The sequence below is a fragment of the Engystomops pustulosus genome, chromosome 8, assembly GCF_040894005.1.
Source record: "Engystomops pustulosus chromosome 8, aEngPut4.maternal, whole genome shotgun sequence".
In the NCBI taxonomy this organism is placed as follows: domain Eukaryota; kingdom Metazoa; phylum Chordata; class Amphibia; order Anura; family Leptodactylidae; genus Engystomops; species Engystomops pustulosus.
This window is the reverse complement of record NC_092418.1, coordinates 96,304,147-96,317,146: the sequence shown is the minus strand read 5'-3', so window position 1 is coordinate 96,317,146 and position 13,000 is coordinate 96,304,147. Positions and strand designations below refer to the sequence as shown.

At 46.0% G+C, this 13,000-nt stretch overlaps 1 protein-coding gene across 5 annotated transcripts in view; it reads right to left on the bottom strand.

Annotated features, from left to right (window-relative positions):
- The window catches only part of KCNH7 (potassium voltage-gated channel subfamily H member 7), a 266,849-nt gene extending 254,491 nt beyond the window's left edge, over positions 1-12,358 (bottom strand). For all 5 annotated transcript variants that reach the window (XM_072121861.1, XM_072121862.1, XM_072121864.1 and 2 more), the window contains exon 1: positions 12,021-12,358. In XM_072121861.1, the coding sequence (XP_071977962.1) occupies positions 12,021-12,096 (76 nt within the window). In that variant the 5' untranslated portion in view covers positions 12,097-12,358. The remainder of the gene's footprint in view (positions 1-12,020) is intronic.
- Positions 12,359-13,000: the final 642 nt, after the last annotated feature.

Genomic DNA, 13,000 nt, shown 5'->3' with positions numbered 1-13,000 from the left:
ATCATAGGTGGGCTTCAAAGTATGTCATCACAAAGGTCAATGACTGCAGGGGACTAGTAGGGACCAAGTTAGTGCAGTAGGGGACTGGGGAGACTAGTATCATTTTATCCACTCTGTGCACTTTAAAAAATAGGGGAAACCCCTTTTAAATTTTATTCAACTCAATGCCTGTCAAAGTAGAGTAATAAAATCTTATATGTCCACTACATTGGCCGATCCCGACCTCAACCCCAGTCTCAACTTGCCCCGTAAGGCACAATGACTGGTGGACTGTAGGGTAGCTACTATGCTGTACTGTACACGTGTGTTCCCATAAAGCCAGGAGTGCCCCAGGTCTAACATATGATAGATAGATAGATAGATAGATAGATAGATAGATAGATAGATAGATAGATAGATAGATAGATAGAAGATAAATACATGATAGATAGATTGATGAAGATAGATAGATAGATTTTGCTGTTTGTTTGCACTATTTTTTTTTTGGCGCAAAGGTAAAATTGTCTCTAATTTAGGACATTTTTGGGTGCAAGCAAAAGTCCGGCACTTAGTGGTTTTGAGTCCCTGCACCTTATCTGGCATAGTGAGTGGCTGTTATACAGATGTTTCCCGGCTTCTATTACAATTTTGCACCTGAAAAGTCGCAAAAAAAGTTGCAAAAATGCACCTACTCTGAGCAAAAAAAAAAATCTCCCTTATCATTTCTGGAAACAAAGTTTTTCGCTTCCCAGATGAAAAATTACCTCTACGCAACATGGAAAATACTTCAGCGCAGCATTAAAATGTAAAAATTCTCAAGTAACAACTTCATCATTTTCTCTAGGATGATATTTCTGAGTGGGATTATTGTCAGTCTTAATCTGCAGATCTGAAAATGTTATCAGACTCCATTTCCTGTACATTATAATTAGAGATGAGCGAACATGCTCGTCCGAGCTTGATGCTCGGTCGAGCATTAGGGTACTCGAAACTGCTCGTTGCTCGGACGAATACTTTGCCCGCTCGAGAAAATGGCAGCTCCCGCCGTTTTGCTTTTTGGCGGCCAGAAACAGAGCCAATCACAAGCCAGGAGACTCTGCACTCCACCCAGCATGACGTGGTACCCTTACACGTCGATAGCAGTGGTTGGCTGGCCAGATCAGGTGACCCTGGGATAGACTAGCCGCTGGCCGCGCTGCTCGGATCATTCTGTCTCTGGATGCCGCTAGGGAGAGAGCTGCTGCTGGTCAGGGAAAGCGTTAGGGTGTTCTATTAGCTTACTGTTAGGCAGGAGTGATTCTCAAAGAACCCAACAGCCCTTCTTAGGGCTACAATAACGTTCTACTTTTTTTATTTTAATTTGCATCTTTTACCATTTTGTGAGGAATTAGCAGGGGGACTTGCTACCGTTGTGTTTAGCTCTTAGTGGCACACATATCCATAGCAAAGACCGAAGTGGGAAAATTCAGTAGGGGTTGGATTTCTATTAGGCACTAACTCAGTGTCATCTCATCTGGCATAGTAGTGTGCTTCCTTTGATACTTGGCTAGAAAATAGCCATAGGAGAATACAAATAGCTTCTTGAAGCCTACAGTAGCGTTCTATATATTTGATTTCTGGTTGATCTGCTGGTGGCTGTAGTTTCTGCAGTGCATGTACTTGCCAATTCTGAGCAATTTGTAGTGAGACTTGCGACCGCTGTGTTCTGCGCTTAGTGGCGCACATATCCATAGCAAAGGCTGAAGTGGCAAAATTCAGTAGGGGTTGGATTTCTATTAGGCAATAACTCAGTGTCATCTCATCTGGCATAGTAGTGTGCTTCCTTTGATACTTGGCTAGAAAATAGCCATAGGAGAATACAAATAGCTTCTTGAAGCCTACAGTAGCGTTCTATATATTTGATTTCTGGTTGATCTGCTGGTGGCTGTAGTTTCTGCAGTGCATGTACTTGCCAATTCTGAGCAATTTGTAGTGAGACTTGCGACCGCTGTGTTCTGCGCTTAGTGGCGCACATATCCATAGCAAAGGCTGAAGTGGCAAAATTCAGTAGGGGTTGGATTTCTATTAGGCAATAACTCAGTGTCATCTCATCTGGCATAGTAGTGTGCTTCCTTTGATACTTGGCTAGAAAATAGCCATAGCAATAGGATAGGATTGTTTGGTTCTAAAAACTCAAAAAAAAACAAAAAACACAAAAAAAAACAAAAAACACAAAAAAAAACAAAAAACACAAAAAAACACACAAAAAAAAAAAAAAAAAGTAAAAAAAAAAAAAAAGTTATAACTCTCATTTTAAAAATGTTTAACCCCAGGGCTAGGGGTAGAGGACGAGGGCGGGGACGTGGGCGTCCAACTACTGCAGGGGTCAGAGGCCGTGGTCCTGGGCGGGGTGAGACACCACCTGCTGATGAGGGAGCAGGGGAACGCCGCAGAGCTACACTCCCTAGGTTCATGTCTGAAGTTACTGGGACTCGTGGTAGAGCACTGTTGAGGCCAGAACAGTGCGAACAGGTGATGTCGTGGATTGCTGACAATGCTTCGAGCAATTTGTCCACCACCAGTCAGTCTTCCACGCAGTCCACCCATGTCACCGAAATCCCCACTCCTCCAGCTCCTGCACCTCAGCCTCCTCCCCCCCAGTCTGCCCCCTCCCAGGAAAATTTGCCATTTGAACCGGCATACTCTGAGGAACTGTTTTCTGGACCCTTCCCACAGTCACAAACCACTTGTCCGGTTGCTGCTGAGCAATTTTCCGATGCCCAGGTTTTCCACCAGTCACAGTCTGTGGGTGATGATGACCTTCTTGACGTAGTGGAAGTGTGTAAAGAGGTGTCCGACGATGAGGAGACACGGTTGTCAGACAGTGGGGAAGTTGTTGTCAGGGCAGGAAGTCCGAGGGGGGAGCAGACTGAGGGATCGGAGGATGATGAGGTGACAGACCCAAGCTGGGTTGAGAGGCCGGGTGAACACAGTGCTTCTGAGACGGAGGAGAGTCCTCGACCTGAACAGGTTGGAAGAGGCAGTGGTGGGGCCAGACGGAGAGGCAGGGCCAGAGCTGGTGCATCAGCGCCACTGTCAACTAGTGAAGCTCCCGTGGTGAGGGCTCTTGCGGCGAGGGCTAGATCTTCAGAAGTGTGGAGGTTCTTTAAGGAAACACCGGATGACCGACGGACTGTGGTGTGCAACATTTGCCAAACCAGGCTCAGCAGGGGTTCCACCACTACTAGCTTAACTACCACCAGTATGCGCAGGCATATGAATGCTAAGCACCCCACTCAGTGGCAACAAGCCCGTTCACCTCCGGCCGTGCACACCACTGCTCCTTCCCCTGTGTCAGCTGCTAGTCAGCCCCCTGCCCAGGACCCTGGCCCAAAAACCCCATCGTCGCCTCCACGATCCTCCACAGCATCCACCAGCGTTCAGCTCTCCATACCCCAGACGCTGGAGCGGAAACGCAAATATAGTGCAACCCACCCGCACGCCCAAGCCCTTAATGTGCACATCTCCAGATTGCTTAGCCTGGAGATGCTGCCCTATAGGCTAGTAGAGACCGAGGCCTTTCGCAACCTCATGGCGGCGGCCGCCCCTCGGTATTCGGTCCCCAGCCGCCACTACTTTTCCCGATGTGCCGTCCCAGCCCTGCACCAGCACGTGTCAGACAACATCATCCGTGCCCTGACCAACGCCGTTTCTGACAAGGTCCACCTGACCACGGACACGTGGACGAGTGCTGCCGGGCAGGGCCACTATATATCGCTGACGGCACATTGGGTTAACTTGGTGGAGGCTGGGACCGAGACTGACCCTGGGGCTGCTCATATACTGCCGACGCCGAGGATTGCGGGGCCTACCTCGGTCCAGGTGTTTCAGGCCTACTATGCCTCCTCCTCCTCCCACCCCTCCTCCACCTCCTCCTCCGAACTACCATCCGTGGGCACGGCGCCATCAGTCGGTAGCTCTAGGCACAGCAGCAGTGCCGTCGCTAAGCGACAGCAGGCGGTGCTCAAACTGCTGAGCCTAGGCGACAAAAGGCACACCGCCCAAGAGCTATTACAGGGCATCACGGCGCAGACTGATCTGTGGCTGGCACCGCTGAACCTCAAGCCGGGAATGGTTGTGTGTGACAACGGCCGTAACCTGGTGGCGGCTCTGCAACTCGGCAGACTGACACATGTGCCATGCCTGGCCCATGTGTTAAATCTGATAGTGCAGCGTTTCCTCAAGACATACCCCAATCTGTCTGATTTGCTCACGAAGGTGCGCCGCATCTGTGCGCATTTCAGGAAGTCCAGCCCAGATGCTGCCACTCTCAGGGCAGCGCAGCGCCGCCTCCAACTGCCCGCTCACCGACTGTTGTGCGACGTGCCCACGAGGTGGAATTCAACACTGACCATGTTATCCAGAGTTTACCAGCAGCGCCGAGCGATTGTAGACTGCCAGATGTCAACTTCCACCAGAACTGGTAGTCAGGTCAGTCAGCTTCCTCAAGTCTACAATGAGGAGTGGACGTGGATGTCTGATATCTGTCAGGTGCTGAGTAACTTTGAGGAGTCAACACAGATGGTCAGTGGCGATGCCGCCATCATCAGCCTCACCATCCCGCTGCTTGGCCTGTTGAAAAACTCTCTGGTCAGCATGAAGTCGGAAGCTTTGCGCTCGTCACAAGAGACGGGGGAAGAATATTCCCTTGTTGATAGCCAAAGCACCCTGAGGTCTGTTTCTCAGCGCATATCGGAGGAGGTGGAGGTGGAGGAGGATGAGGAGGAAGAGGAGGAGAATGTTGGCGAGACACAAGAGGGGACCATTGTTGAGTCCTTCACTGTTCAGCGTGTATGGGCAGAAGAAGAGGAGTTGGAGGAGTTGGAGGAGGAGGAAATGGACAGTCAGGCCAGTGAGGGGAGTGAATTCTTACGCGTTGGTACTCTGGCGCATATGGCAGATTTCATGCTAGGCTGCCTATCCCGTGACCCTCGCGTTCAAAGAATTTATTCCAGCACCGATTACTGGGTGTTCACTCTCCTGGACCCACGGTACAAGCAAAATCTTGCCACTCTCATCCCTGCAGAGGAAAGGAGTGTGAGAATGCATGAATACCAGCAGGCCCTGGTGCACAAGCTGAAACAGTATTTCCCTTCTGACAGCGCTAGCGGCAGAGTGCGTAGTTCTGCGGGACAAGTAGCGAGGGAGAGTAGGCGAGCAGGCAGCTTGTCCAGCACTGGCAAGGGTACGCTTTACAAGGCTTTTGCCAGCTTTATGTCACCCCAGCAAGACACTGTCACCTGTCCCCAGTCTCGGCAGAGTAGGGCTGATCTTTACAGAAAGATGGTGAGGGAGTACGTAGCTGACCATACCATCGTCCTAAATGATCACACAGCTCCCTACAACTACTGGGTTTCAAAGCTGGACATGTGGCACGAACTGGCGCTGTACGCCTTGGAGGTTCTTGCCTGCCCTGCCGCTAGCGTCTTGTCCGAGCGGGTTTTCAGTGCAGCTGGTGGCATCATCACCGATAAGCGTACACGCCTGTCGACTGACAGCGCTGACAGGCTGACGCTTATTAAAATGAATAAAGGCTGGATTTCTCAGAATTTCCAATCTCCACCAGGTGAAGGAAGCTCAACCTGAATAATTGATCCACTCCTCCTCCTCCTCCTCATTTTCCTCCTTCTCCTCCTCTTTGTACAGTAAAGCAGAGGAAAATGGCTATTTTTTGACAGGGCCCACTGGCTCTTGCTATACTTCATGCATTTAATTTTTCTGGAGGGCCACCTACCCGGTCCTCTGTTTGAAACAATTTTTGTGAGTGCCACATACAGGCACTCAATCTATTCCATTTTTCTGGAGGGCCACCTACCCGGTCCTCTGGTTTGAACAATTTTTGGGACTGCCACATACAGGCACTCAATCTATTCCATTTTACTGGAGGGCCACCTACCTGCTCCTCTGGTTTGAACAATTTTTGGGACTGCCACATACAGGCACTCAATCTATTCCATTTTACTGGAGGGCCACCTACCTGCTCCTCTGGTTTGAAACATTTTTGGGACTGCCACATACAGGCACTCAATCTATCCCATTTTACTGGAGGGCCACCTACCTGCTCCTCTGGTTTGAACAATTTTTGGGACTGCCACATACAGGCACTCAATCTATTCCATTTTACTGGAGGGCCACCTACCTGCTCCTCTGGTTTGAAACATTTTTGGGACTGCCACATACAGGCACTCAATCTATCCCATTTTACTGGAGGGCCACCTACCTGCTCCTCTGGTTTGAAACATTTTTGGGACTGCCACATACAGGCACTCAATCTATCCCATTTTACTGGAGGGCCACCTACCTGCTCCTCTGGTTTGAAACATTTTTGGGACTGCCACATACAGGCACTCAATCTATTCCATTTTACTGCAGGGCCACCTACCTGCTCCTCTGGTTTGAACAATTTTTGGGACTGCCACATACAGGCACTCAATCTATTCCATTTTACTGGAGGGCCACCTACCTGCTCCTCTGGTTTGAACAATTTTTGGGACTGCCACATACAGGCACTCAATCTATCCCATTTTACTGGAGGGCCACCTACCTGCTCCTCTGGTTTGAAAAATGTTTGGGACTGCCACATACAGGCACTATCCAAATTAAATTGTCTCCATAGCAGCCTCCACACGTTGTCTCCATTCCTACCTCCAAAAGTCGTCCATATAGCTGCCTCCATACATCGTCCCTTTATCAAACGAGGTGTGTCAGGCAGAAATTTGGGTTGTTTTCATGGATTCCACATCAAAGTTGTTAACTTTGTCGCCACCCTGCTGTGTAATCCACAAAATATACTTGCAAACTTTTACCATTTAGGGATATTATTTCAGCGCTTCTTGCGCATCTGTTTACATTCCCCTCACCCGCCATATCCTAAACTTATAAGAACGCTACTACACTTGATCTTATACAAAAGGTTCTTAGAAGTGCTGTTTGGGGAGTAGCCTAGAGACAGGGGCTTGGATTGGCGAAAGCTCGCCTGGCAGCGGAGCGCCAGCTCCATGCCAAGATCCAACTAACATAGTTTTAACTGCAGCACCTTTAATCTACTACTAGTTCACTGCCTCCATACATGGTCCCCTTATCAAACGAGCTGTGTCAGGCAGAATTTTGGGTTGTTTTCATGGCTTCCATGTTAACTTTGTCGCCACCCTGCTGTGTAATCCACAAAATATACTGGCAAACTTTTATCATGTACCGATATTATTTGAGCACTTCTTGCTCACCTCCTTTGGTTCCTCTCTGCCACCCATTGGTTTGAAGCCTGAGTCCATTTAGGGTATGTCGCCATGACACTCTCTAGCCTGCTGCCGCTGCCTCTGCATGCCGTCCCCTATAGTGTCAGGGTCAATTATTGCATGTTTTAGATGCTATCTAGCTTCATTCTGTCACTCTGTCATGGCCATGCTGTTGCCCATAATTTTGGCATAATGGTGCGTTTAAGCAGCCTCAGAGGCATCCATGCATGCTGCCCCTGCTGTTTCCTGTCCATTTCCGTGGTGTTTCCATCCTTTTCTGAGGTTCCCAGGTGTTTGGCCAAGCTTCCCTGTGCAGAGCCTTGGTCCCCTTGAAAAATGCTCGAGTCTCCCATTGACTTCAATGGGGTTCGTTATTCGAGACGAGCACTCGAGCATCGGGAAAAGTTCGTCTCGAATAACGAGTACCCGAGCATTTTAGTGTTCGCTCATCTCTAATTATAATCAAAAAGGCAAAGACTCATTTGAGCAAGAATTTTTTTGACATATCTGTAACTTTTATTCTCTGCATTTACAACACAATGGGGGTCATTTACTAAGGGCCCGATTCGCGTTTTCCCGACGTGTTACCCGAATATTTCCCATTTGCGCCGATTGTACCTGAATTGCCCCGGGATTGTGGCGCACGCGATCGGATTGTGGCACATCGGCGCCGGCATGCACGCGACGGAAATCGGGGGGCGTGGCCGAACGAAAACCCGACGGATTTGGAAAAACCGCCGCATTTAAAAAAAAAATTGTGTCGCGAAAATTTCACTCACCTTCATCCTGGATAGGCCGGTGTATTTCGAGGCATTCCAGCGGACTTCAGCGCAGCAGCGCCACCTGGTGGACGTCGGAGGAACTGCTTTGATGAATCCCGGCCGGACCCGAATCCAGCGCAGAGAACGCGCCGCTGGATCGCGAACGGACCGGGTAAGTAAATCTGCCCCAATGTAGTCCGGACGTTGTACATGCAGTTACTTTATGTGCAAAAATGAAGCCCTGGACGTTCTGTCACCGTTTTTCATTCTGGTTTCATTATTGGTCACAAATGAGATCTACTTTGTTGGATAAAAATTTTAGACAAATTTGGCACAACATTAGGCTCAAATCAATCAGACATGCGACAATTTAAAAACTCATTTACTAAGGCAGAACTGGATCCATCATAGATCACAAGCCAAAAAATAAGAACAAACCAGGTGCAAAAATAGGCGAACCGGAGACCCCCTATGATTAATGTCCCCCTTTATCCCTATAACTTCCTCATGTTGCAGATTGTAAGACTATTTGGCCCTTGAGAAGGTGACGGGCCCTTCTCCCTCTTCCATGAATTGGTTGATATCAGCATTTCTCATTAGTCCCAGTATACGACCACACCATATATCAGGAGGTGATAACGCTCAGCATCAATTAGAAAACTCCTATAAAAATTAATGAGACATATATAATTACCTGGCGCCTAATTAATATAAAATGTCCTGAGACTGTGCTGAGTCTGCAGGAGCGGCTCTCCTAGGTGAGATGCTGCTGTCACCAGCACCTGTGTGTTATTTACATGGCATTTAGGGAAAGGTAACACACTGTAACGAAAACACTCCTGTGCTGTATATGATATGCATTGCTCTTTAAAGACCTATACATAGAGCTGGGCGCTGCCTGGAATCTCATAATCCTGATGCCTGTCTATGATGACATCCAATTATCCGGTGACTTTTTAGAATAGCGTCCCAACTGGAAAAGGCCACTGGTGCTTATATGTTTGTGATGTCCATATTTACTGGAGGATGTACCTGGTTAGGGTAGAATGCTGTACAGGGCCCTTTGTTATGGTCTCAAAAAGCACTATCATGTAAGTAGTGATGTAGCAGAGCTGAGACGGTCTGTCTACTGAAATAATGGACACTGCTCCAAAGCACACTTATGCATACTGTAGGGACTGATGTAGCAGAGCTGAATTTGTCACAGAAGGTCTGTCTACTGAAATAATGTACACTGGTACAAAGAACACTAATGCATACTATATGGACTGATATAGTAGAGCTGAATTTGTCAGAGAAGGTCTGTCTACTGAAATAATGTACACTGGTACAAAGAACATTAATGCATACTATATGGACTGATGTAGCAGAGCAGAATTTGTCACAGAAGGTCTGTCTACTGAAATAATGTACACTGGTACAAAGAACACTAATGCATACTATATGGACTGATGTAGCAGAGCTGAATAGTCAGAGAAGGTCTGTCTACTAAAATATACAGTGGTACAAAGAACACTAATGCATACTATATGGACTGATGTAGCAGAGCTGAATTTGTCAGAGAAGGTCTGTCTACTGAAATAATGTACACTGGAACAAAGAACACTAATGCATACTATATGGACTGATGTAGTAGAGCTGAATTTGTCAGAGAAGGTCTGTCTACTGAAATAATGTACACTGGTACAAAGAACACTAATGCATACTATATGGACTGATATAGTAGAGCTGAATTTGTCAGAGAAGGTCTGTCTACTGAAATAATGTACACTGGTACAAAGAACACTAATGCATACTATATGGATTGATGTAGCAGAGCAGAATTTGTCACAGAAGGTCTGTCTACTGAAATAATGTACACTGGTACAAAGAACACTAATGCATACTATATGGACTGATGTAGCAGAGATGAATAGTCAGAGAAGGTCTGTCTACTAAAATATACAGTGGTACAAAGAACACTAATGCATACTATATGGACTGATGTAGCAGAGCTAAATTTGTCATAAATTTTGTACCTCACTTGAAGCTTTCACATCAATCTATCAGGATATTGTACAATGGTAACTATATTTGTCCAGAAAAACACTAATACATACTGTAAGTACTGATGTAGCAGAGTTGAATTTGTTAGAGGCAGCCTTTCTCATTTGGTGCTTTTATTGCAATCCACCAGGATACTGTACACAGGCCACTAAGATGGTCCCAGCTGCACTAATACATTATGATAGATGGAGCAGGGCTGAATTTGTCAGTAATGGTTTGTTTCATATTCAGTTTTTGTTGCAATGTACTAGGAGACTGCACCCTGGTCTGTAAAAGCATCTATACTGAAGAACTGATGTAGCTGGATGGAACTTGTTATTATGGTTTGTCTGATCTATGGTTTTCATTGCAATCTACTGTAAACTGTACACTGGTCACCAAAAGCATCTATACTGAACTACTGATGTAGCAGAGCTGACGGTGTCCTAGCTGGTTTGTCTCCTCAGGAGCTTTCAGAGCAATCTACTTGGATACTGTACACTGGCCACTATGGTCCCAAAGGCACTAATACATCATTACAGATGTAGCAGAGCTGAATGGTCTGTCTCCTCTTCAGTTTTCATTATAATCTACTGGAATACTGTAAACTGACCACTAAAAGCATTTATACTGAGGTTTTGATGTAGCAGGCTGAATTTCAAAGAGCTGGTTTGTCTTCTCTTCAGTTACTCTTGTAATCCACTAAGAAACTGTACACCTGTCACTAAAAAAATCTATACTGAAGTATTGATGTAGCAGAGCTGAATTTGTCAGAGTTAGTTTGTCTCATCAGGAGCTTTCATGACAATCTAATGGGATACTGTAAACTGGCCACTTAAAGCATCAATACATAAGTACTGATGTAGCAGAGCTGAGATGGTTTCTCTTATCAAGAGCTTTCATTGTTATCTACTGTCCACTGATCCCTAAAAGCATCTATAATGAGGTACTGATGTAGCAGTGCTGAGTTTGTCAGAGATGGTTTGTCTAATCAGGAGATTTCATGACAATCTACTGGATACTGTAGACTGCCCACTTAAAGCATCCATACATAAGTACTGATGTAGCAGAGCTGAAGTTGTATGAGATGGTCTCACTTATCAAGAGCTTTCATTGTTATCTACTGTCCACTGATCACTAAAAGCATCTATAATGAAGTACTGATGTAGCAGGGCTGAGTTTGTCAGAGATGGTTTGTCTAATCAGGAGCTTTCATGACAATCTAATGGGATACTGTAAACTGACCACTTAAAGCATCCATACATAAGTACTGATGTAGCAGAGCTGAAGTTGTCAGAGATGCTTTGTCTCATCAGGAGCTTTCATGATAATCTACTGGGATACTGTAAACTGACCCCTAAAATCACTTATATACAGTTTTTAATGTAGTAGCGTCGAATTTGTGAACAATATAGGTTTTTGTGCAGTCAATATTGTGATATAATAATGAGCTACATCATGGCAACAAACTCAGCTCAATGTCTTTACAAATTCAGCTCTGCTACATTGCGTAAACTCTGCTACAGCTGCAAACAATATAATGGTGGTTTCTTTTTATCCATTTGTGCTTATTAAAAGGGTCCATATATTGTACAAATCGACTATACTTCTACCCATCACATTGTCCTAGTACATCATTACATAACCCATGCAGCAGGGGTAGTACAGTATATTCCATGCCACTACTGTATACAGCACCTGCCCCCTTAACTTGCAACACCTGAGATGCAAACTTCATCCCCTTTAACAGTAACAAAGTCCATTCCCCATCACCTGGTGCCTGAAGTGAGTGCACACTCAGTGCCAAGTCGGAGTCCTAAAGTGTCGTTAGAAAGTTGTTACAATGTATCAATGTTTATCATTCTTAATGTAAATAAACGCAGCGTTAGATACATTGTATCATCCACATGTGATCTACATATAAAGCGCTCGGCTGTAACAAGCATATAATGTAGTATCTGGTAAGGAGTAATATACTCACTCTGCCCTTCAAATTTCCTGATAATGGTTCCCAGAAATGTGTTTTGTGGGGCCACATGTCCTCTTCTCACGGGCATTTTTGGAACTGAGTGCAATTCAGTTTCCTAAGTGTCCACAATGATGTCTCCTGGGCTGTTACTGGATCATGGGAAGCATCTCTTCTTCTTCACAAAGCATTCTGCACAATGGAGGCCAGGGATGCTGCACAAGGGGGGTCCTGGAGGGTTGGTACCCTAGTACACATGCAGGTGCTGGAGACCCCCCCTCCCCCCTGAAGCAGGGACTGTGAGGGTCTCTGTCCTTCCCCTCCTCACCTCCAGAGCCTCAGGCACAGCTTGTGATGTTATGAGAGGAGGAGGAGGAGGAGGAGGGGAGGCAGGCACAGCGCAGCCTCTATAGGAGGCTCCATGGCAGCATGGCTCCCTTATTGCAGCAGCCCCCTCCCCTCTATGAGATCCCCTTGTGTGCAGCTGGCACATCTCATAGTGAAGTGTCATGAGGAAGCTGCCAACCTGACAATGGGTTAACCATGTGCCTGCCACTACTGCAATAGAACTGGCAAGCACTGGTTTAAGATCAGGTGTAAACAGGGGGGCAAAGATGTTCTGCAGCAGTTGCAACCTTTGGATCTCTTGCTGAATATTAGTTACAATACATATGCCATGTGGACTAAATGGACAAGTCAGTGAATTTCTCCTCTAGGAATTGTAAGATATGATGGATTATATAATACAATTGCTGGACAGACAATTCCTTAATATAGACCATTCCAAATACTGTGAGTATTTCGGTATCTGAGGTAATAGGGCTGAGGTTTCATTTATATTGATAGGAGCACTAAACAGGGGACTATGGCAAATGACAGGTAATTGTCCTTGTCAAAGGGAAGTTGATCAATAATAATAATAATAATAATAATACATCTATATATATATATATATATATATATATATATATATATATATATATATATATATATCG